The 23,236-nt window shown below is 42.1% G+C and overlaps 2 protein-coding genes across 3 annotated transcripts in view; one reads left to right on the top strand and one right to left on the bottom strand.

Moving 5' to 3' along the window:
• Positions 1 to 1,958, bottom strand: part of CSTF2T (cleavage stimulation factor, 3' pre-RNA, subunit 2, 64kDa, tau variant) — a 2,360-nt gene extending 402 nt beyond the window's left edge. Inside the window, exon 1 of the mRNA XM_006831108.1 lies at positions 314 to 1,958. Coding sequence (XP_006831171.1) covers positions 314 to 1,958 — 1,645 coding nt within the window. The remainder of the gene's footprint in view (positions 1 to 313) is intronic.
• Positions 1 to 23,236, top strand: part of PRKG1 (protein kinase, cGMP-dependent, type I) — a 1,720,113-nt gene that overhangs the window by 951,833 nt on the left and 745,044 nt on the right. The window lies entirely within an intron of this gene.

Genomic DNA, 23,236 nt, shown 5'->3' with positions numbered 1-23,236 from the left:
GCCCCCTGCATGCCTCCTCCTTGCATTCCAGCCCCCTGCATGCCTCCTCCTTGCATTCCAGCCCCCTGCATGCCTCCTCCTTGCATTCCAGCCCCTTGCATGCCTCCTCCTTGTATTCCAGCTCCCTGCATGCCTCCTCCTTGCATTCCTGCCCCCTGCATGCCTCCTCCTTGCATTCCAGCCCCCTGCATGGCTCCTCCTTGCATTCCAGCCCCCTGCATGGCTCCTCCTTGCATTCCAGCCCCCTGCATGGCTCCTCCTTGCATTCCAGCCCCTTGCATGCCTCCTCCTTGTATTCCAGCCCCTTGCATGCCTCCTCCTTGTATTCCAGCTCCCTGCATGCCTCCTCCTTGCATTCCAGCCCCCTGCATGCCTCCACCTTGTATTCCTGATCCCTGCATGCCAGCTCCAGGATTCCCTACCCCTGAAATGCTTGGGACTGGTCTGGGTCCCTGAGGTCCACCTGCCCCCATATTAATTGAACCAGGGCCCTGTAGCCCACTAGTCATAGGACCTCTAGAACTGGGGCCAGGGCCCCTTATCTCCATTCCTCTTGCATCCATGCCTCTAGGCTCCATCCCTCTGGTTTCCATTGCACAGGTCTCCATTCCTCTTCTTTCCATTACTCTGGCTTCTAAGACCTCAGTTTCCATGCCTCGAGTCTCCATCCCTCGAGAATCTCTACTACTTCTGCCATCCATGGGTAGACCCCTTTGGTCCATCATGGGTCCTCTGTGCTCTCCTATTAGCATTCTGGGGTCTGCTATTGGGCCAGGCCTCATCTCATGTGAGGAGGGCCCACGGCTGTCATGACCAGAGGCAGCATGGTGCATGGGAGGACCCTGATGTGGTGGGCCCAGATAACCTCTGGGCTCTACTTCTCCAGTGACTGAAAGCAAAGTCCCTCCACGTGGGTCATTTGGAGCATCTCCTAGTAGTCCTCGAGGAGGTAAGCCAGCAGCAGTCATGGGTCCACGAGGTATAGGTGCTCTGGGATCTGCCATTTGCACTTGTCCCCGCTCTAAAGGCACTGGACCAACTCCTGGCATTCCAACTTGAGGCTGCATTCCTCCTCCAGGAGTTAAGGAACCAGGACCAGGTCCAGCAATAGGCGTTGGGATTGGCCCTGGAGCTGGAATTCCACCCTGGATAGGCGTCTGCATCAGAGGAGGGATGTCTTTCACAGGTCTTCTAGCCAAATGCTGCGGCTGAGGGGCCGGAGGATTCTGCTGGTTAAGCAGAACATTAGGTCCAGGACAGAGCCCGGGGCCAGGGCCAGGGCCAGTGGCAGGGCCAGACACGGGACCGGTGACGGGGCCAGAGACAGGGCCAGAGACAGCCTGAGATTTGCCAGGAATAAGCGGCGTGACGTGTATCTTGCGATGTAGAATTTTCAGGGCAATCTCTGGATCCATGATTCTCATCACTACTTGTGCTTGCAACAGCGCATATGCCAACTGCGGATTTTGCAGTAACATATTTCGAGCTTCCTGGTGACTATTTTGAACACAGAGCTTCATCTGCTTCATCAACTCAAACATCTGCTCTGGTGGGAGGCTGGCGACTGCTCTGGTTATTGATTCAGGGGCATCTTCAGGATCAATGGGGTCCCCATAGGGTGAGTCAATGATGGGCGCTGCAGGCCCCAGGCTCTTGAGCTCCTCCTTATTTTTCTCACTGGCAGCATTGTCCACGCGAAGCGCTCGCCCGCTGAACTCCCGCCCATTCAGGTTCCGCATGGCACTGAGCGCGGTTTCCTGGTCTTGATACTCGCAGAAGCCATAACCTTTGGGTTTCCCCGTCTCTCTATCGTATACCAGCCGGAAGCTGACAACAGAACCAACCTCAGAGAAAATGTCCTTTAACTGCTCCTCAGTCGCCTCATACGGAATGTTCCCCACGAACACGGAACGCAGTGATCGATCCATTGCCGGGTCTCTCACCGCCAAGCTCGACATGATTCACGTTGTGCACACAGGATAGCGGCTTCTTTTACCAGTCGTCCTCCTGCGTTTCACGCTTCCGGCGAAAAACGGAAACAGCTCTCAAAATCCGGTCAGAAACCTCTCTTTGAGTGGGAGGCGTTCCGCTGATTTGCGGAAGTCGATTCTGTGTTCCGTTCGCTTGACTTTCCGGTTTTCCGCCCTTTGCCTTAGTGTGTCTGTCTACTTCTTGCTCAAAGGCATGATTCCGTCCCCGCCTCTCATTTTGTAACTTTTGCGTAGCGCCCCTCTCCCACCAATATAAGCCTAGTGTGTGCTGACCTTACGAAAAACAGCCCCAGAGAGATACAGTCTCCTTTGATGTCAGTGGCGGTTGTGCATCCGTTCGACAGGCAGGGAACGGCTAACGGAAAGCCTGACGAATGCAACGTGTGCGCCGTTTGGATACACTCCCTTATAACCGTTTTTTCCTTGCTGCGGGGTATATACGTTCTATCTTAAAATTACATTCCAGAGTACGAGGAAAAAGTGTAGTCGTTTCGAAGCACGTTAGAGATGTGCTCCTTAAATTACACAAGAGCAATATTTACTTAAGGGGGGAATTAAAAAGGGAAAGATAAACTGAACGCGGACGCCTAAGGCAGCTCTCCCCTCCCCCCTCGTGTTGCTTACGATAACAGCTGTCATAGGTGACCAGTTCTTCCGGGTTTGTCTCTTTGCACCTAGCAGGGGTCATGGATCTTCATGATTTAAGTATGTATGTATATGTACATACATACCTGAGGGACCTCAAAGAGTTCGTGGGAAAATCCCATCATCTTTTCATTGCATTTTTCCACAGACTTTTTGAGGTCTCAGGTATGCTTGTATGTATGGCCTTTTTTCGTTTTTTAAATTTTATAGCGTCACAGTATTAAATTGCTTAACATTCTAATTAATTTGAGGATAATCGCTGGACAGCAAATCACAGGGTCTGAGTTCGAGCCCACCAGCTGCTCTGAGGGAGAAATATGGAACTTTGTGCTCCCGCGAAGATCCTCTCTGAAGACTCCTACTGGGTCTCTAGGAGTCATAAGCTTCTGGATGGCACTTAACAGCAATCCATGTAAAGGAGTCCTGATGGGGCTCTGTAGCATTAGCCCTTGTCTGCTAACCACAATGTCGGAGGTTCAAACCGACCAGCTGCTGATCTGAAACCCTATTCAGGCTCACTATAAGGCAGAACAGGCACCAGGCATTTAACAACAAAGGCCATGTAAAACACAATCAAGATTTTCAAGACTACAAAAAAAATTTAAATAACTCACTAGCAATTTTATATTGTTTGCATGTTGAAATAATTTGACATTATTACATGGAATGCATTTTGAATAGCAAGTTAATATCACTCATTTGACTTTTTTTTATGACTACTAGAAATTTATGGTTACGAATCGGGCTGTGAACCTTATGGTCGGCAGTTCGAAACTACCAGCGGTTCCGCGAGAGAAAGATGAGGCGGTCTGCTCCCGTAAAGACTTACAGCCTCGGAAACCCTGTGTAGGGTCACTATGGGTCGGAACCAACTCCATGGCACATAACAACAACAACAACTAGAAATTTATCATTTGTATCTGGGGATTGTATTATGTACTGTGTCTTAACTCCTAGGCCAAGAAATATTTTATTCTACGTATGCTTTTTTAGGGGAACTATGAAACTTAAAGTTTAAGCAACAAGTGGACTATATACATATCTGAATAGATTTGATGAGTTTGATGGTTTAGCCACATATCCTGGTGTGGCGCTGTGCGTTAATGCGCCAGACTGCAAAGCAGTTTGAACTGCAAGATCAGAGGTTCAAGCTCTTGGAAAGCCTATACGGGGTCGCTATGTAAACGGAACCGACTCGATGGCACTCGACGAAGATGAAGTTTTGGACTTCTGGTATGGCACTGTGGGATCAGCACTAGACTGCAAACCACAAGGTTGGCAGTTCAAATCCCCTAGCTGCTCCTCGGAAACCTTATAAAGTTGCACTATGGTTTGGAATGAATTTGACAGCACTTAACAAGTCTATCTGTGTGTGAGTCTTTTATTGGGAGTAAAAGGAAGGAGAGGGCAGTGAGAGGATTGAGCATAGTTATCATTGAGGAAAACTTGAAAAGGGAGCCCTTTAGTCTCTTTCCCATACTTCTCTTTAAATTAGATTTCTAGGCCTCACTCCCTTCCCTTCCCAGTTTCAGCTCAAAAGGTGGAGGGTGGAGCTGGGGAATTTACATTTCTAGCAAGTTTCAGGTGAAGCTGATGTTACAGGCCTTGGAAACTACACACTTTTAAGAACTCATCCAAACAAAGGATTTGAAATGTCTTTTCTTCATTTGCATCATACCACATTAAATTTAAAAAAGTATGTGGTCTGCTTGTGGTTTGTTATTGTTTTATTTTCAATTAATTTAAGTTTTTAATTAATTAAAAATGCTAATTTAATGTGGCTAGACATGTGTATGTTATGCTGAAGATACCCTGGGACAAGAGTAACAATATCACCTGGAAACTCTGTAAACAGTCAAACATTAGAGCTCTACCTACTAAATCAGAAGCTTTTGGTGATTAGGGTGCTACAGATCTCTGTGATTTCAGAAGCCCTTGGGTGACTGCTGCGGCCTAAGTGATGCAGAACCACTAGACTAAAGGATAATGAGCGGTAATAGATCCATAGAAGGACAGATAGACATTTTGTGTTCTTTACTACTATTATTTTTAACACCTAAGGAGCTCTGGTAGTGAAAAAGTTATGAATCAGGCTGTGAACTGCAAGGTAAGCAGTTCGAAACTACCAGCTGTTCCGCAGGAGAAAGATGAGGCATTCTGCTCCTGTAAAGATTTACAGCCTCGGAAACACTATACAGGCTTGCAATGAGTCGAAACCGACTCCATGGCACACAGCCAGCCAAGGTAAAGCTGCAGTTCTGGTGTAGCGCTGTAAGATAAACACTAGACCACAAGGTTGTTTTGAACCTCAGGTCAGCAGTTTAAACTCACCAGCCACTCCTTGGAAACCCTATACAGGGTTGCTATGAGTCAGAAGTGACTTGAAGGCACAACAACAAAGGGTAAAGCTAAGTAGGAGTCCTGGTGTGGCACTATAGGATAAAACACTGGACCACAAGGTCAGTTTCCACCACAAGGTCAGCAGTTCAAACCCACCAGCTGTTCCTTGTATACCGTACATAGGGTCTCTCTGAGATGGCACTTAACAACAGGTAGAGCTTAGCATGAGTAGCTTCTATTTATGTTTGTTGAATGGTAGCAATGACCTCAAATGTTGCTAATCTAGGCATCCATTTTACACAGGAGCGGACCAGTGATGCTAAAGATAATCTCTGCTCCTGGCTCTGCTTTCTTGGTGATTATAAATAGGTGCTTCTCTGCTCACTTCTCTCTCCTTTCATCTCTGGCAAGGTTAAATGTATTGTAGGCCACTTCCCAGGGAAATTTCCCTTATATTTCACCAGGGGTATGAAGGGATTTGTTGTTGGAGCTCTGGAAGCATAGTGGTTACAAATTGGGCTGTGAACCGCAAGGTCAGCAGTTTGAAACTATCAGCTGCTCCACAGGAGAAAAATGAGGCTTTCTGCTCCTGTAAAGATTTACAGCCTCAGAAACCCTGTTCAGGGGCGCCATGGGTTGGAACCAACTCGACAGCACTTAACAATGACAACAACAATGAAGGGATTTGTTGTTGTTAGGTGCTGTTGAGTCAGCCCTGACTCATAGCAACCCTGTGTAGGTTTCCGAGGAGCAGCTGCTGAGTTTGAACCACTGAACCACTGAGCATTGCAGTTTAGACCGACCTTGAAATCGAGTACTTATCCTATGGAGCCACACCAGGACTCCTGAAGGGATTAAGGATATGCTGTTCCACCCTTGATCATCTTACTGGTTTATCTCATCTTGGTGTTCATCACATAACTTCCACATTACATAAGAGTCAAACTCTGAGAATCACAGCCAAACCAAGTTGACATGTGTTTAGGAGCGTCACAGTACCCTCCATGACAGGTAATAATTGTACATTTGGATGGTGGTACTTGATTGGTAGGAGACTACATACATTTATGAGGTTTTTTTTTTTAAGTTACAAAGTAATCATTAAATTGGGTGCATCTGTCCTGAAAACAATCATGAGCCCTTCCTTGAGCGACTACCAAGGAGACATGCACAATTCTGAGAATAGTTTAGTACCAGGCTTCCTAAGCAGCAAGCAACTGAGAATTGTTCTCTTAAAATTGTTTACCAAGTAATTTTCCCTGAGTAAAAAGGGGAGTTACAGGACTGACAGGCTGCACACCTGATGCAGAGTTTACTTTTGATTCAAAATGGAGTTTGCCTCCGCCTCACACTGAAGCATAGCCTCTTCTTGTCAGGAGTCCTAAGTTCATTTGAATGCTCTTAGTCACGAAAAAGATGCTTGAAAAGTTAACGGATTTGGCTGTGGTTTTACAGCTATTAAATGATAGTGCCAGAATTTGAACATATATGACTCAAGAGATCAAGCTCTTCAGTTATAATTTCATTAAGTGAGTCGTCCAAGGATATAAAGCTCGTAAGTGGCAGAACAGCCTGAAATCAGGTCTCTTGATTAAAACTTCTAGTTTCAGAGTCGGTGTAACAGTCTAGGCTTATTGAGACCAGGGCCAAGCCTCACTTGTGTTTTTCCTGGTGCTCTGTGAGACAAACAGATTGCAACATTGACATCCCAACCAGTGATGTGGCAGCAGATGGACTGGAAGGTAGAAAGAATGAAGCAGTTGAGAAAAGACTTCTGTTTTTCAATATGCAGGGTTATGGCGAAACATCCTGGGGTGGTGCTATAGGATCAGCACTGAACTGCGAACCACAAGGTCTGCAGTTCAAACCTACCAGCTGCTCTTTCGAAACCCTATACAGGGTCGCTATGAGTCAGAACTGACTCAACAGCACTTAACAACAACAGTAAAACATCATATAAGGATTTTAAAATCATCCAATTAGACAGGCAGTGAACTCATTTTGGGAAAATGAAAGAGCACACATTTCTCATATCCAGAATAGGATGAATTCTAGTTTGTGTAAAATGTTTTTGCATATTTTATATATGGCAGCATACAGGGGAATAAATAGTCTATGGTATTGACTTATACATGGGACTGGTGGGTGGTGGTTGTGTGCCACCAAGTTGGTTCCAACTCATAGGATCCCTGGGTAGGGTTTCCAAGGGAGCAGACAGCCTCATCCTTCTCCTGCTGAGTGACTAGTAGATTCAAACCAGTGACCTTGCAGTGAGCAGTTTAGCTCATAATCCACCACACTACCAGAGCTCCTTATACATGGGATTGCTGTTGTGTTGTTAAGTGCCATCGAATCAGTTCTGACTCATAGCAACCCTATCTAGGGTTTCCAAGGAGCAGCTAGTGCGTTTGAACTACAGATCTTATGCTTCAAATGGACCTTGCTGTCCATTGCTTTATCATACAGTGCCACACCAGAACTCCATGGGACTGGGAACTTTTATTGGCTAGACTAAGATTATATGAACCTGAAACTACTTGGAATATGCTATGTTGGGAAAAGAATTCTCCCAAGAAGGGATTATGTTGTCCAAATATATATATATATCAGGGTTGGTGGTTCAAACCCACCAGTTACTTCTCAGAAACCGTATACAGTGTTGCTATGAGTAAGAACCAAACTGACAGCACTTACCAACAACAACCACATGTATTTAAATAGATGAAGAAAATGTGGTCCATAATATAAAAAGCAATTCAGATATCAAATATTAGTGTAACTGGAATGGAATCTTCAAACGTTTTTGTCCAAGCTATGTTCTCAGCGCTTCTGAGAGTAGTAGAGTGAAGGGGCTAAAGGCACCCAACTTAATATAAGAAAGACTTGTGTTAGTCACTTAATTTGTCATATAACTTTGTGGCTTTGGACAAATTACTTAAGTTCTCTGTGCTTCTATTTATACATCTTTTAAATGAAACACTTAACACCTGTATTCCAGGGTCATTTCATGTAATACATGATATATTTATTTTTAACGTTATTTGTTTTATATGGCAAGAATTGATCTACTTTTTATGTAGAATTAATAATAGTAGTAGTTTTAGTGGTGGTGGCGGCGTGCTGTAGGACAAGCATTGTATTGCTAACTGCAAGGTCAGTGGTTCAAACCCACCAGCCGCTCCTTAGAAGATAGATGAGACTGGGTGCTCCCGTAAAGATGTACAGCCTCACAGGCTTTGGGGAGCACCTTCCACTTTGATTTGTAGGGTCACTGTGAATCAAATGGACTCAGCAACAGTGCATGTTGTTGTTGTGAAGTGCCGTCAAACAATGGGTTTCCAAGGAGCGGCTGGTGAGCTTACACCACCGACCTTGTGGTTCTAACTGACCTTGCAGTCCAGCGTATAAACCCACAGCACCACACCAGGACTCTTCATTTTTATCATGAAGAGGGTAGACCTGGAAGAACAACAGATAGAGATTATCAGACATGAACGCCCTCATCTCAGGACAGGAATGGAGCCAGGCCAACACATATCCCCTGGCAGCAAAATGTCGGGATGTAAACAGTTTGCTTTTGAGAAGATTGTGTCAAGATGTAAACAATTTGTTCTAGGAAGAATGTGTATAACCACATTAGCTGAGGCCACTCACCTAAGGAGTAAAACGTACTCTCCCCAAGCCAAAAGGCTAACCTTTCCATTTGAAAGGACTGGAGATCTGAAGCTGAAGCAATCATCAACCTTTCCTTTGTTCTCATGAATAAAATCCTCTAACTCAATAGAGACAGAGGAGTGCTTTGTATTTTTCTTAGCTCTGCTCAGCTCCAGCTATATTCTTCCTTAACAAAACTCCTTTTATTTCACTCCTAACACAGTATGAGATTTTCTTCTTTGTCAGAACTAATGACCTGTTATCAGGTTATATGATCTTGAAAATTGTACTGAGAGAAACAACTTTAAGTGACATTGCCTCTTTACCTTGTGGTAGATTTCAAGCTGAATGTGAATGTTCTTAGGCTTGATCACATGGGATAGTCGAGTGAGAATGCCACTGTTCCTTTTGGTGCTCACTAGGTTTTTGTACTAAATCATAAAAAGCATTCTTAAATATTTACTCAACTGAAATTCTCCTTACTCGTTTTTTACTAAAAGGACCTGTCGGAACTTTGACATGGAGGAAACAAGCTTATCTAACACTGCATTTGTGTAGGACTCAGGATAGCTACTTGGACATATAGTCATGTTCAGGATGACATTAGGACTACATGTCTTCAGAGTGCACAGGCAGACGCAAGCCATTTATCCAAACACAGAAAGGCACGACGAATTGGACAAGAAGCAGAACTCCTGTATTCTTGCTTCAGGTTGTCACCTGAAACAGCACAAAGGAAATCTCTTCTTATCAACTGTGGAAATGCACAAGTATAGAAACCAGGTTCTGAATAAAGACTTCCTGTTTAAGATGAACAACTCATGAATCTTTTGTTGTTGTTATTGTTGTTTATGTGCCAAGGACAATCCAATGCCCAACGCTAGAGAAATTCCTGGACTGCTTGCTGACCCATTCAGATGTTCGGCTGGTATCTGACTTCTTAGGCTGCAGAACGAGGCTACATTTCCACCAAGTTACCAGAAAGAGACCTTCTGAGACATTCACTTGGGAACACAGACTGTTTAAATTAAAAAACAACAAGAAGAGAACAGTGTGACAGATTGTTTTATATATATATATATATATATTATCACAGGTGAATGGTCTTTGAAAAACAATACTTCGGGTGGCTGTTTAAATTTGCCATCAAACAATTATATTCCATACAGAGATTAATGAAAACAAATGAAAAAATCATTTAAGTCCAGTGTTTATAGGAATGTGGTAGATAGCATTTTTGGTACAAGTATAGAAACCAATTCCAATCACAATAATGAAATAGGGTAATAGTATTTGACTGATAGATAGTCTTAGCTCTTATAATCCCAATCTTCTGGTAAAGGAGGAATGGTCGATTGTAAGGCTTCAGTATATTTCTTTTCCTTTCTTTTTCTCTCTCTTGGTCTCATCTCCACTGCCACCTCTTGTCTGTAATTCTGTGGTGACTGCCACTTAAAGGACCAAATCTCTCTGATTTCTCTCCCTACTCCACCACCATTAAAAGGGCACACCTATAGACCTTCATGGAGTCCTGGTGTGGCACTGTGGGTTAATGTGCTGGACGGCAAAGTCAGTTTGAACCACAAGGTCAGTGGTTTAAGCTCACCAGCTGCTCCTTGGAAACCCTATATAGAGTTGCTATGAGTTAGAACCGACTTAACTTAGCAACAACATAGAATTTGAAGGGGCCCTTGTTAGGGTAGTGGATTATGAGCTAGGCAGTCACTGCAAGTTCAGTAGTTCAAATCTACCAGTTGCTGTGCAGGAAAAAGATGAGGATTTCTGCTTCCGTAAAGATTTACAGTTTCAGAAACAGTCTACAGGGTCGCTATGAGGTAGAACTGACTCTGACACAAAACCATCACCATCACCTTGAGTAACTTGGTACAGATTTGCCAAGAAAGAATGATCCACATCTCTCTGGGAGCTCTCATCCTACTGAGAGCTATTACAGATTGGGAATACTATTATTTTTAAATGTTTGTTCTCCTAAAATACCATTTTCAATTAAGGCAGCAAGTGATTTTTTTATGTGAATACAAGTTAATTTGTCTTTCTATGGGAGCATTAATAATGAGTAAATAACATCTATAGTTAGCTGTGGTAAAGAATGTATGGTATTGTTATTAAATGCCTTCGAGTTGGTTCCGACCCATAGTTACCCTGTACAGGGTTACTAAGTAAGGAACGGCTGGTGAGCTTGAATCACGGACTTTGTGTTTGAAACCAACTTTGCCAGCTAGCACATTAACCCACAGTACCACAGCAGGACTTCAAAGGATGTATAGTTCAGTCACATTGCTTTGATGTGCATCTATGATCAAATCCAGTCTGGAGAAGGGATGAAGGCCAGAGATAACCCTGAGAGGATTTAACAACTAAACTTAGGAATACACAATCATCTGTAGATCTGGAGGGGGCGGTGGTGGGGTAGAGAGCCATACTGAGGGGCGAGTTGAGGGACTTAGGATACCAGTTATCTATCAAGAGTAAAGACTTTCAATTATGTTAACCAAAAATACCCAAAATTGTAATGGGCTGTCTCCCCTCGTGATGGGTGGGAGCAATGAAAAGAATTCTGAACGTGGCAGCCTTACCAAAAGTGCCTGCCTTCCACTGGTAATTTCCCCCGACATTTCTTTCCAAAATGGGTAACTCCATAGCACTTTAAAAATATTGATCTACAGACAGAAAAAGAGTCAGGTATAAAGCAGTAAATGCACGTTTAGCCACTAATTTCCTATCTTCAGAAAGCTCACATTATAATGCATGATGTATTTGAAGTTGAATTGACATTTTAAAACAGTAAACTTTTCAGTCCTTCCTATGAAAGTATTGATAAGTCTACTTCTGACATGCTAATGAATACAAATAATAAATAGGCACCGAGCTGCTGGTTTTTCCTCATCTTCATCGCTATAGTCTGACATTTCCATCACAATAACTGCATATACTTTCTCACAGAGCAATACAAAAAGAGAGTTTCTTCTCACTGGCCTCCAGGTGTTTGAAATTTTCCTCTGGGCTCCAGGGAACAAAAACAAGTGCCTTCAGGGAAACAGGGAAGTGCGAATGACCTATTCCTCTGGAGCTCAGTCTTTTGTTAGCCCTGAAAATGGAATTGTGTGTGTTAGCCCACAGCCCAGGAGGAGTTCAGGCAAGAAGCTGGTGCCTGCAGCGAGAATGATGAAAGTGCAAAAGCGTCCCTGCTAGTTTAAGGGTCTAGAGTCTGCTGCCAAAGTTCTAGGACTGGACAGTTTTTGCAGCTGTTCCTTCTCACCAGGATGAATTCTACACGGAGCAAGGTTCTAAGAATTCCTCCTGAGAGCAGTTGTCTGCAGAGGAGGCTGGGGAGTCAGTGCCAGATTACCAGCAAGCAAGGTAAGCACGGACTTGCAAGTGCTTGCTTGTCAATTTGTGGTGAATAATTTCATATATATATATGAAATATATATGTTGTTGTTAAATGCTATAGGGTCATTTTCCACTCTTAGCTATCCTGTATAAGGTTTCTGAAGAGTAGCTGGTGAGTTTGAACCATGCACCTTGTGACTCAAACCAACCTTGCAGTCCAGCATATTAACCCACAGTGCCACACCAGGACTCCATATATATAGAACTGGTAGCATAGTGGTTTTGAGTTGGGCTGCTAATCTCAGGATCAGCAATTCAAAACTACCAGCTGTTCTACAGGAGAAACAGGAGGCTTTCTGCTCCTGTAAAGATTTACAGTCTCGGAAACCGTATGCAGGATCACTATGAGTAGGAACCAACTCCATGGCATGTAACCAATCATATGTATTTAATCCTGGTATAGGGTTGTGGAATAAGCACTGGACTGCAGGGTCGGTTTGAACTGTAAGGTCGGTGGTTCAAACTCACCAGATCCTCTTCAGAAACCCTATACGGGATAGCTAAGAATGGAAAACGACTTGATAGCATTTAACAACAACAACAATGACCCCACAGCATTCTTCCTATAGAATCAAAATCTTTTTTTCCAAATATATAGTCTCTGACAGGGACAGAGTACCCTGTAAGCATGGTAAGCATTTGCCCATGTTTACTGTCTTAGACTGGCTTCTCTAGAGAGAGAGAGAGAGAAAACAAACAAACAAACAAAAACCCCAGTGAAGCTCATATGCTGTTATTAAGTGCCAGCGAGTCGGTTCTGATCCATAGTGGCCCTGTATAGGGTTTCCGAGGAGCAGCTGGTGAGCTTGAACTGCCAACCTTACAGTTCAAACTGCATTGCAGTCTGGAGCATTAACCCACAGTGCCACACCAGGACTCTGAAGCTCATATATGTACATATAATTTATATCAAGAAAACGGCTTGCACAGTTGTAGAGGTAGGCATGTTCCAACTCTGGGTCAGGTGTCCGACTGCAGGTTTTTTCTGACTTACATAGCCGCAGGGGCTGAGGAATCCAAGATCAGCAGATCAGATGCAAATGATTGCAGATACAAATGTATCTAAGGCCAGCAGGTCAGATGGCAGACTGCAGATTCTCCCAGGATCCGCAGGTCACTGGCTCAAATACAGGATCCAGACACAACAAAAAGCTATGAAGTTTAGCCAAAGTGACTAATATGTAAGAAACAGGCCACACACACTGGTTGCTCATAGCAGATCTCTTCATGGAAGTGATGATATCAGATTAGAGCTCATCATGGGGGATGGGGGGGCTACTACATCTTAACTGCCAAACCACTGAGCATCCTGGTCCAGTCAGCAACAGGTTGATATATTTTTCACTATGTTTGCATAGTGAACATGTAAAACTGTTTACTACAGATTAGTAAGCAAGCACAAGTAAGCCTTTGCTTACCTTGCTTATTGAAGGATAGAAAAATATATGCATCCCCAGCAGGAAGGGAACTTACCTTACACCTTTCAGATCATATTTATTATTCAACCAAAATTTATGTGCTGTTCTTTATGCATTGGGCTGCTAGTCACAAGGTCGGTAACGCAATTCAACCCACCAACCTTTCAGGAGGAGATAGAAGAGGCTTTCTGTTCCCACAGAGATTTACAGCCTCAGAAATCCTAGGGTCTCTGTGAGTTATAGTCAGGTAGATGGCAGTGGGTTTGGTTTTATTTAAAAACCAAAGCACAATGTTTACCATAAAAGTCAACTGTTTAAATAGAATCTACCAGCAGTTCATAAAGAGCTCTGGTATTGTAATGGTTACGAATTGGGCTTCGAACAAGAAGGTCAGCAATTCGAAACTACAAGCTGTTCCGCGGGAGAAAGATGAGAGGTTCTGTTCCTGTAAAGCCCTGTACAGGGTCGCTATGAGTCGGAACCAACTCCACAGCACACAGCCAGCCAGCAACCAGCAGTTCCTAGAGAGAACAGATCTGGTGATCTGATCCTGTGAAGATCACTTGTGGTGTTGTTGTTGTTAAGTGCCCTTGGGTTGGTTCTAACTGATAGTGACCCTGTATAGGGTTTCCAAAGAGCAGCTGGTGAGTTTGAACTACCAACCTCGTGGTTCAAACCCAACGTTTTAGTCCAGTACTTAGACTACAACACTACACAAAGATTGCCTGGTGGTGGTGGTGGTGGTGGTGGTGGTGGTCACTCATCGTGACCCTGAGTAGAGTTTCCAAGGCTGTAAATCTTTGTGGGAGCAGAAAGCCTCATCTTTCTCCAGTAGGACAGTTGATAATTTCAAACTGCTCAATTTGAGGTTAGCCACCCAACTCGTAACCACTACGCAACCAGAGCTCCTTAAAGATAGCCTACAGCTGATGAAATCCCATAAGACATTTTTTCTTCTGCTATATAGGATCACTGTGAGTTGACATAGGCTCAATTGCACACAATAACAACACTGAGCATGTATCTGTGTGGAAGGTAGGCACTGAGTTGACAACAAAAAATAGAATCCAATGCCTTCTAATAGACTCCGACCCACAGTGACCATAGAGAGCAGAGTAGAACTGCCCCTTTAGGTTTGCAAGGTTGTAAATCTTTATGGAAGCCGACTTACAGCAGCTAGTGAGTTTGAACCTCAGACCTTCTGGTTAGCAGCCAAGCACTTAACCTGTTGAGGCACCAGGACTACTTGAGTTGACAACATGAAAATTTAGGTCCCAGTGGAATATGACTCTTGCTTTCAGTAGAATTTTTTACTAGAACTTTTTTTTGGCCTTTCTTTTGAACTTTTGTTGATGATTTATGGTGTTCAGTTTCGAGTTCATAACAGAAAAGCAGCGTGACTACAAGGAGTTTCCTGGTTGTCATACAAGACAGACAATACAGGATACTAGCAGGTAATTTCAAAATGCACTTTTGATTTGTTTGATTTCCCTAGAGGCGTAGAGAAAGCAAAAACTGTATCTGCTATTCACTCATTGATCCTCTTTCAGAGGTTGAAGATAAAAAGGATTTTATTTTTTCTTCTGTATTATCAAGAAAAGGATTGCTATGTGTCTGCACTATTCTAAGTTTTATGTGCCTATAGGCAGTTTGGGAATCCTGGTAGCATAGTGGGACAGGCTCTGGGCTGCTAACAGAAAGGTCAGAAGTTCGAATCCACCAGCTTCTCGGTGGGAGAAAGATGAGCCTTTCTGCTTCGGTCAGATTTATAGCCTTGGGAACTCTCTACAGGGTTGCTTTGAGTTGGAAGTGGTTTGACACCACACAGCAGCATAGGCTAGTTGAGATGACAAAGTATTAAAATGAAGTGTGCAAACATCTGGAGTTAGAAAACCAAACGGAAAGAGCATTCTTGTCATTTCTCCAGCTGAAAGAAAAGAAGAATAAATTCAAGCCTCAAGCTGTATAGTACTGAAGGATTCTATGGACAAAGTTATTGACTATCACAGGAAGCATCAAAAGAAGATGGAAGGAATACACAGAGTCATTTTACCAAAAAGAATTGGTTGATAGTCAACCATTTTAGGAGTTAGCATATAATCATAAGACTCTTGATGTGGTGCTTTTGGCTAAGCACTGGACTGCTAACCATGAGGCTGGCAGCACAAACCCACCAGCTGCTCTTTGGAAACCCTGTGGTTGTTTTGTGCCGTGGAGTCAGTTCCAACTCATGGTGACCCTGTACAGGGTTTCTGAGGCTGTAAATCTTTACAGGAGCAGAAAGCCTCATCTTTCTCCCACGGAACAGCTGGTAGTTTCGAACTGCTGACCTTAAGATTCACAGCTCGATTCGTAACCACTATGCTGCCAGAGCTCCTTAGGAAACCCTATACAGGGTCACTATTATGATTCAGAAGCAACTCTACAGCACTTAACAACAACAACAACATATGCTCACAAACCAATGATACTGAAATAAGCATATAAGCTGTATACAAGGCATTGTTAAAAAACCTTCAGAAATTGTCAGAATACCAAGTGAGATATTTCAGCAAATAATGCAACACTGGAAATACCCATTCATCTATGCCAAGAAACTTGGAAGACCCTTACCTGGTCAACTGGTTGGAAGAGATCTGTCTGTTTTCCTGTTCTGAAGAAAAGAAATCCAGCAGATTTCAGAAATTATCAATATCACGCTTAAGTAAAATTATACTCAAGGTAGTAAAAACACAGTTTCAGCAGTCCATAGACAGAGAGCTGCCAATTCAAGCTGGATTCAGAAGAAGACTTGGAATAAGGGCTATCGTTGCTGATATTAAATGATCCTTGACTGAAATCAGAGTACCAGAAAGATGTTTACCTATGTTTTACTGACCATGCAAAGGCATTTGACTATGTGGATCATAACAAATAAATTATGGATAGCACTGTGAGGAATGGAAGTTCAGAACGCTTATTGGGCTAATGTGGAACTTACACATAGACTCAGAGGCAGTTTTTCGAACAGAACAAGGGGATACTTCCAGGTTTAAAATCAGGAAAGGTGTTGTAGGGATTGCCGTCAATGTCATAGAACAAAATGTGGATGAATTGTTGAATTGAAAACTAATTTGCTTTGTAAACTTTCACTCAAAGCACAATAAAAAGTCTTAAAAACCAGGCAAGGTGTGCATCTGGGTTGTATCCTCTCGCTGTACTTATTTAATCTATGCTGAATAAAGAAGCTGAGAAGCTGGTCTATATGAAGAAGGTAAGCAGCATCAGGATTGTAAAATACTCAACAACAACCTGTGCTATGCCAGTGACACAACTTTGCTTACTGACAGTGAAGAGGACTTGCACCTCAACATAATGAAAACAAAAACCTTCACAGATGTACCAATAAGCATCATCATGATAAATGGAAACAAGATTAAAGTTATTAAGAATTTCATTTGACTTGGATCCACAACCATGCCTATGGAAGCATCAGTCAAAAAGTCAAATGGGGTATTGCTATGAGCTAATCTGTTACAAAATACCCCTTATAATGTTCAAAAGCAAAGATGCCACTCAGGTGTGTCTAACCCAAAGCATGGTATTTTCAATTTCCTCAGATGCATTCAAAAGCTGGTCAATAAATAAAGAAGACTGAAAAATGGACACATTTGAATTATAGTATTGTCTAAGAATACAGTGGACTGCCTCGGAATCAAAGGCAGATCAAACAAATCTGTTGTGGAAGACATACAGCCAGAATGCATTTCACATACTTTGGGCATGTCACCAGTCCCTGAAGGACATCATGTTTGGTAAAATAGAGGGACAGCAACAACAACATAAAAAGGAAAGCCCCTTCACAAGATGGATTGACACAGTGGTGGCAACAGTGGGCTCAAGCATTGCGAGGATTGTGAGGCTGGAAAGACCACGTAGTGTTTTCTTTTGTTGTACATTGGCTTGTTAGGAGTCAGCTGACTCCATAGAGTTGTCAGCGTCTATCAACAACAACATATGGGAAAAGTGGTGGATTGGCAGTAGAATTCTCGCCTTCAATGAGGGAGACCCAAGTCTACTTCCCATGCCATGTACTTCATGTGCATCTGCCACCTGTCAGTGGAAGCTTGCTTGCTGCTGTGATGCTGAACATGTTTCAGTGTAGGTCCAGACTAAGACATGAGGGGAAGAAAGACCTGATGAAAATCAACCAAAGAAAACCTTATGAATTACTATGGTTTATGCAGCATTTCCATCCCCTTTGCATAATAAAGCCATGAGGCAGGGCTCAACTTAGTGGCAGCTAGTGGAAACAATACATATATATACTGATTAAGGAGCTCTGGTAGAGTTGTTGTTGTTGTTGTTAAGTGCTGTCGAGTCGTAGTGGTTATGAATTGGGCTGCTAACCTCAAGGTCAGCAGTTCGAAACTACCAATTGTTTCGTGGGAGAAAGATGAGGCTTTCTGTTTCCGTAAAGATTTACAGCCTTGGAAACCCTGTACAGGGTTGCTAAAAGTTGGAACCAACTCCATGGCACTTAACCAACCACCCATATATACTGAATACATAGAGTATGACATATATTTGACTGCTTTGCACTTGAAGTCAGTTTCCCTGGATGTCACTTACACTCTGTGTCTAGAATCAGGAGAACCTGGGAATCTTGTTTCATGGTTAGTACTGTGTTGCCCAGACATTCATACAATGACCAGCTGGTTCTTAGGACTTTCTTAGTTTCATATATTACCAACGTATTTTCCAGAAAGAGTTTTAAACTCTAATCTGAAAACAATGTATGGTTTCTAGAAAACCACACTTAAGTACAGCATGGATAAACCATAACCAATTTACATGAATTAAATGAAGTATTGGAACTAAATTAAAATATCCTCTGTACATCAAGCAAATGATATAAATATGAGTTTACCTGTGACCATCAGTGTCTTCTCACAAATGATGCATCATAGTAGCTTGCTAGCCGGCGGAGCCACATCTCTGTTGTTGCTTTGATATATTACTGTTCTGTCTTTGTTTGCTTGTTTGGTTTTTATATCAGTCAAGGGATTACATTTTCCTTAACATGGAAAACTAAGGGTTTAATGTACAGCAATATCATTATGTGACTCTAGATGAGTTTTTGAAATGTATTCTATAAACCATTATTTAGTATTTATCCCAAGATTCTAAAACAGAGCCATGTGAATCCAATTGATATAACTTTCACGTTCTTTATTGTGTTTAAAATGAGGAGTGCGTCACTCATTTTTTTTCTGTTTTTTTACATGCTTGTATAATTGTTCATTCAGTCCTCACAATAACCTGTGAGGGTTGTTGGAAACGATAAAATTGAAGCACATATAGGTTAAATAATTTGTTTAGGGTTATGTGGCAAGTTAGGGTAGCACGGTGGCTCCATATGATAAGCACTGGACTGTGAACCAAGCCAGTCAGCCACTCCATGGGAGAAAGATGAAGCTTTCTGCTCCCGTAAAAACTTAAAACCTTGGAGACCCTATACAGGTTCACTATGAGCTAGAACCAACTCAATGACACTTAGAAACTACATGTAAGATAGAGAACTGGGATAGGATTCCAGTCAATCTAAGGGAAACAGTTAATTCTGGAAAGTTCTAAGTCACTTTTCTGAGCTTAAAATAAATGTTTTATTCCCCCAAAGAAAAATTGTTACATTTTATCACCAGCCAAATTTCCTAACGTTTCTTGCCTTGTCAGCTGCCTGTCAGTTTTGTGAAGAAATGCAACATAAAACTGACATGAAGAAATTCTGAAATCTATAGCCGCATAACAGAATATTGAAAAATTCCTGCAAAAACATATTATGTCATTAATTGTATAGCACTGAAACCATCTGCCAATAGTTGTTGTTATGTGCTGTTGAGTTGATTCCAACTCATCGCAACCCTGTACAGAATTTCCAAGGAGCTGCTGGTGGGTTTGAACCGGGATCCTTGAGTTTAGTAGTCCAGTGCTTATCCTATAGCACCATACCAGCATTACCTTGGGATCCTAGTCATATCAAAAGGAGCAAGGAGCCAACATGAATTGTAAAAGGAGCTCTGGTAGCGTAGTGGTTACGAATTGGGCTGCCAACCTCAAGGTCAGAAGTTCGAAACTACCATCTGTTCCGCGGGAGGAAGATGAGGCGATCCGCTCCCGTAAAGATTTATAGCCTCGGAAACCCTATGCAGGGTCGCTATGAGTCGGAACCGACTCCATGGCACATAACAACAACAACAAGCAAAAGATGGGAAAAATTAATAGTCAATTGTTTATATTGTATAGGTTACTGCTGTTGTTAAGTGCCGTCTAGTCTGTACGATTTAAAGCAAACTTGTATAGGGTTTCCGAGGAGCAGCTGGTGAGTTTGAACTGCCAACTTTGTGGTTAGCAGTCTAGTGCTTATAGTGCTTACCCTAGAGCACCATACCAGGTGACTTAATAGACAACATTAAGCTAGTGCAGGCAGTTCCTAGGTTTGAAACGTTGAACTTACAGACAACTCCTACTTGCCTTTTAACATTATATAAATTTGCCCTCACTTTGAAATGATTGACTCAGCCTCTAGACCAAACCCAAAACCCACTGCCATAGAGTTGCTTTTGACTACCAGTGATGCTACAGAGCAAAGAAGAATTGTTTCTAAGGGTTTCTGTGTGAATCTGTACTGAAGCACACAACCTCATCTTTCTCCCATGAGCAGATGGTGGATTTGAACCACCACAATGCTTAACCCATTGTGCAATCAGGACTTCTTGAACTAATCCTTGCTGGTGCTGCTGCATGCCATGGAGTCAGTTCTGACTATAGAGTTTCTGAAGCTGTAAATCTTAAAGGGAACAGAAAGCCTCATCTTTCTTTTCTGGAGTGGCTGGAGAATTTGAATGGCTCTTCTTGCAGTTACACCAGGGTTCCTGAACTAATTCTGACTCAACAAATTCCCCATCACAATCCCCTTCACTTGTGTCTCAGGCAGCTTTTAAGTCATTGAAAAGGCGTAGAATCTGTGATTGCACTAAAGAAAGACTATTAAGAACCATATGCCCCTATTCCAACTAACCTGCACATTATTAAAGATACAGTTAGGAAAGGATCTGTTTTGTAACCTGGAACTACCTGTGCATTATTATGTCAAGAAAATTCATTGTCCTGAATTATTTCCCAATTTTGGGTGGCTGCTTGTAAAAACAGAGTTCCCAGAAACTCTAAATAATTTCACAAAGGAGAAAAGTAAAACAGAGATGACTATTACTTTAAACTGTTTCATATTGAATGTGTCACTCCCAAGAAAGAAATATATGTGGAGTAAGATGAAGATTACACTTTGGTAAATAGAAACGGCTAAAGTAGCAGATTTTATATTTGGAAGTTAAGGCATTGTATATCAATAGAGTATTACAATAGATTGAGCATCTCTCTGGTTTTAATCTAGAACAATGAATAAGAACATATTTTTTAAAATAAACTTTAATAGCATGCTATGCACACTACAGGCTTAAATAGGTTTATGTACAGCAAGTGATTGTATTCAGTGTATGAAGGAGCTTAAAAAAAGTTCATGAAAGAATAGATTGAAAAGATAATGAAATTTTTCCATGAACCCCCTTGTATTAGAATGAGGTCATTGTTGAAGGTCAGTACAAGCTATATGGTTATACAGTTAGTGTCCCGTGTCTCTTCAGAAAAAGACACCCCGACACTATTTCAAATCCTAAATATAATTTAGAACCTGAAAGAATAATTTAAATCCAATAGATCTGGTATTCATTGTTAATTTTATTTCTTACTCTTATATGTTGTTGTTAAGTGCCTTCGAGTCGGTTCTGACCCATAGCGACCCTGAACAGGATTTCCGAGGCTGTAAATCTTTACAGGAGCAGAAAGCCTCATCTTTCTCCCATGGAGCAGCTGGTAGTTTCGAACTGCTGACTTTGCAGTTCGCAGCCCGATTCGTAACCACTGTGCTATCAGAGCTCCTTACTCTTATATAAGGGTAAAATAAAAAGGTAATGCTACAGGCATTTCAGTTCATACTTACACAGGTTTGTTGTAAAGAAATGTGTTAAAACACATCTCTGGGATGCACAAATAGCTGCAGATGAGTTGTCTCAGTAATACAATTGTCTTAGTCTCCTTAGGGTGTCTTCCAAAAAACAGTCCAATCGAAACAGTGGTTCCGGAAGTTTGCACTGGGTCAGCTAAGTTCAAGACAGAGAGGTCAGCACAGAGGATTATGATGGCTAATTTTGAGGTCCGAAAAGAGCCATCTTGATAGATTTTCTCAGAGGACACAGGACAATCATGAGGGCTTACTATGACAGAGTTTTAAGAGAATGGAAACTACACGGAAGAGTAAAAGGCCAGGAAAGTTGCCCTGGGAGATTTTTTTTTTTCCCCCCTCCATCATGATAGTGCACTGACTTATTCTTCTAGGGTAGTCCAGCCATCCTATGAGAATTTCATTGGGGAATCTTACTCCATCCACCCTACAACCCTGAAATTACCCTTTCAGGCTTCTTTTCATTCCCCAAACTCAGAGCAGATTTAAAAGGAACAAAATTTGAATCCCCCAAGGATTTCAAAATGGCCATTTTAACATGGTGTGAGTCGAAGTGTATACCTTTGGGAAATGATGGGAACACTGCCTTCAAATGTCTAGACCTAGACATAGGCTATGTCAAGAAACTGTGGCTTTACATTTTGACATTTTTGTTTAAAAAATGTTTCTATGATTTTGTAGAAAACATTTTTTTAAGTTACTCTTGTATATTGTTAACCATTTTGGATGTCTAGACTTCTTGCTTTACAGAGTAAAATAGTGATTGAAAATCCCATGTGTACATGATGAAAGAGACAAGAGTTACCCACCTACAGTGACCCTCAATCAAGTGAAGTGTAAGGCACAGTTTAGAACAAAGAGGAGAGTAGGATGAAAGACAAGGGATGGCCAAAGGGAGTGGAGTTTTAGAAGAGAAAAGCATCTTGTTCTTGTGTCTTAAAAATAGAAGGAAGAGATAGAGAAGGCAAGTAAATGAAATCAAGTGGTATAAAGAGGGGCATATACTAGGTACTAAACTATTGATATCAAAATTATTGTGTGTTTTAGTATGTATTACTCATTCCAGGAAATGCCAAAAAGACCAATTAATGGTCATGACCCCCTGTCTATAGTCAGTAAAACACAGAGAGTCAGCCTTATCCTTAACATCTGGTGGTGGTGGTGGTTGTGTGCCACTGAGTCAGTTCCAACTCATAGCAACCTAGCATAGGGTTTCTGAGGAGTGGCTGGTGAGTTTGAATCGTCGACCTTGTTCTTATCCTACAGTGCCACACCAGGACTCTGCTTAGAGATATGTTATATGTAATAGAGCAAGGCACAGGACTATGATGTAGTATACTCAGTTCTCCCTCAACTCCAACAGACTGTACATATATATATGAACTATGATGTTGATTTATTCACAAAGTATTTCTAAAAGCACAGCTAAAAAGCCAATAATAGCAGGTTTTGGGGTTTTTTTTTCTATGTTATCATCTTTTTTTTTAAATTAATTAATTAATTAACATTCATTCTATCATATATCATATCATTACCATGGTTACAATCCTCTCCATGCAATCCTTCCCCTGTACCACCCAGGTCTTCGGCACACAGTCTCTCTCCCTCTCTGGATCTAAAGTCTCCAGCTACTCCATTGCTCCACGTCATCATCTCTGGCTCCATTTCAGGCATCACTGCTTCTCTGGGTAGGGTCCCAGTCTCTGCTCTTCTCC

Source organism: Chrysochloris asiatica, unplaced genomic scaffold (assembly GCF_000296735.1).
Source record: "Chrysochloris asiatica unplaced genomic scaffold, ChrAsi1.0 scaffold00003, whole genome shotgun sequence".
NCBI classification, from domain to species: Eukaryota; Metazoa; Chordata; class Mammalia; order Afrosoricida; family Chrysochloridae; genus Chrysochloris; species Chrysochloris asiatica.
The sequence above is the reverse complement of the archived record's forward strand: the minus strand, read 5'-3'. Positions and strand labels throughout refer to the sequence as shown.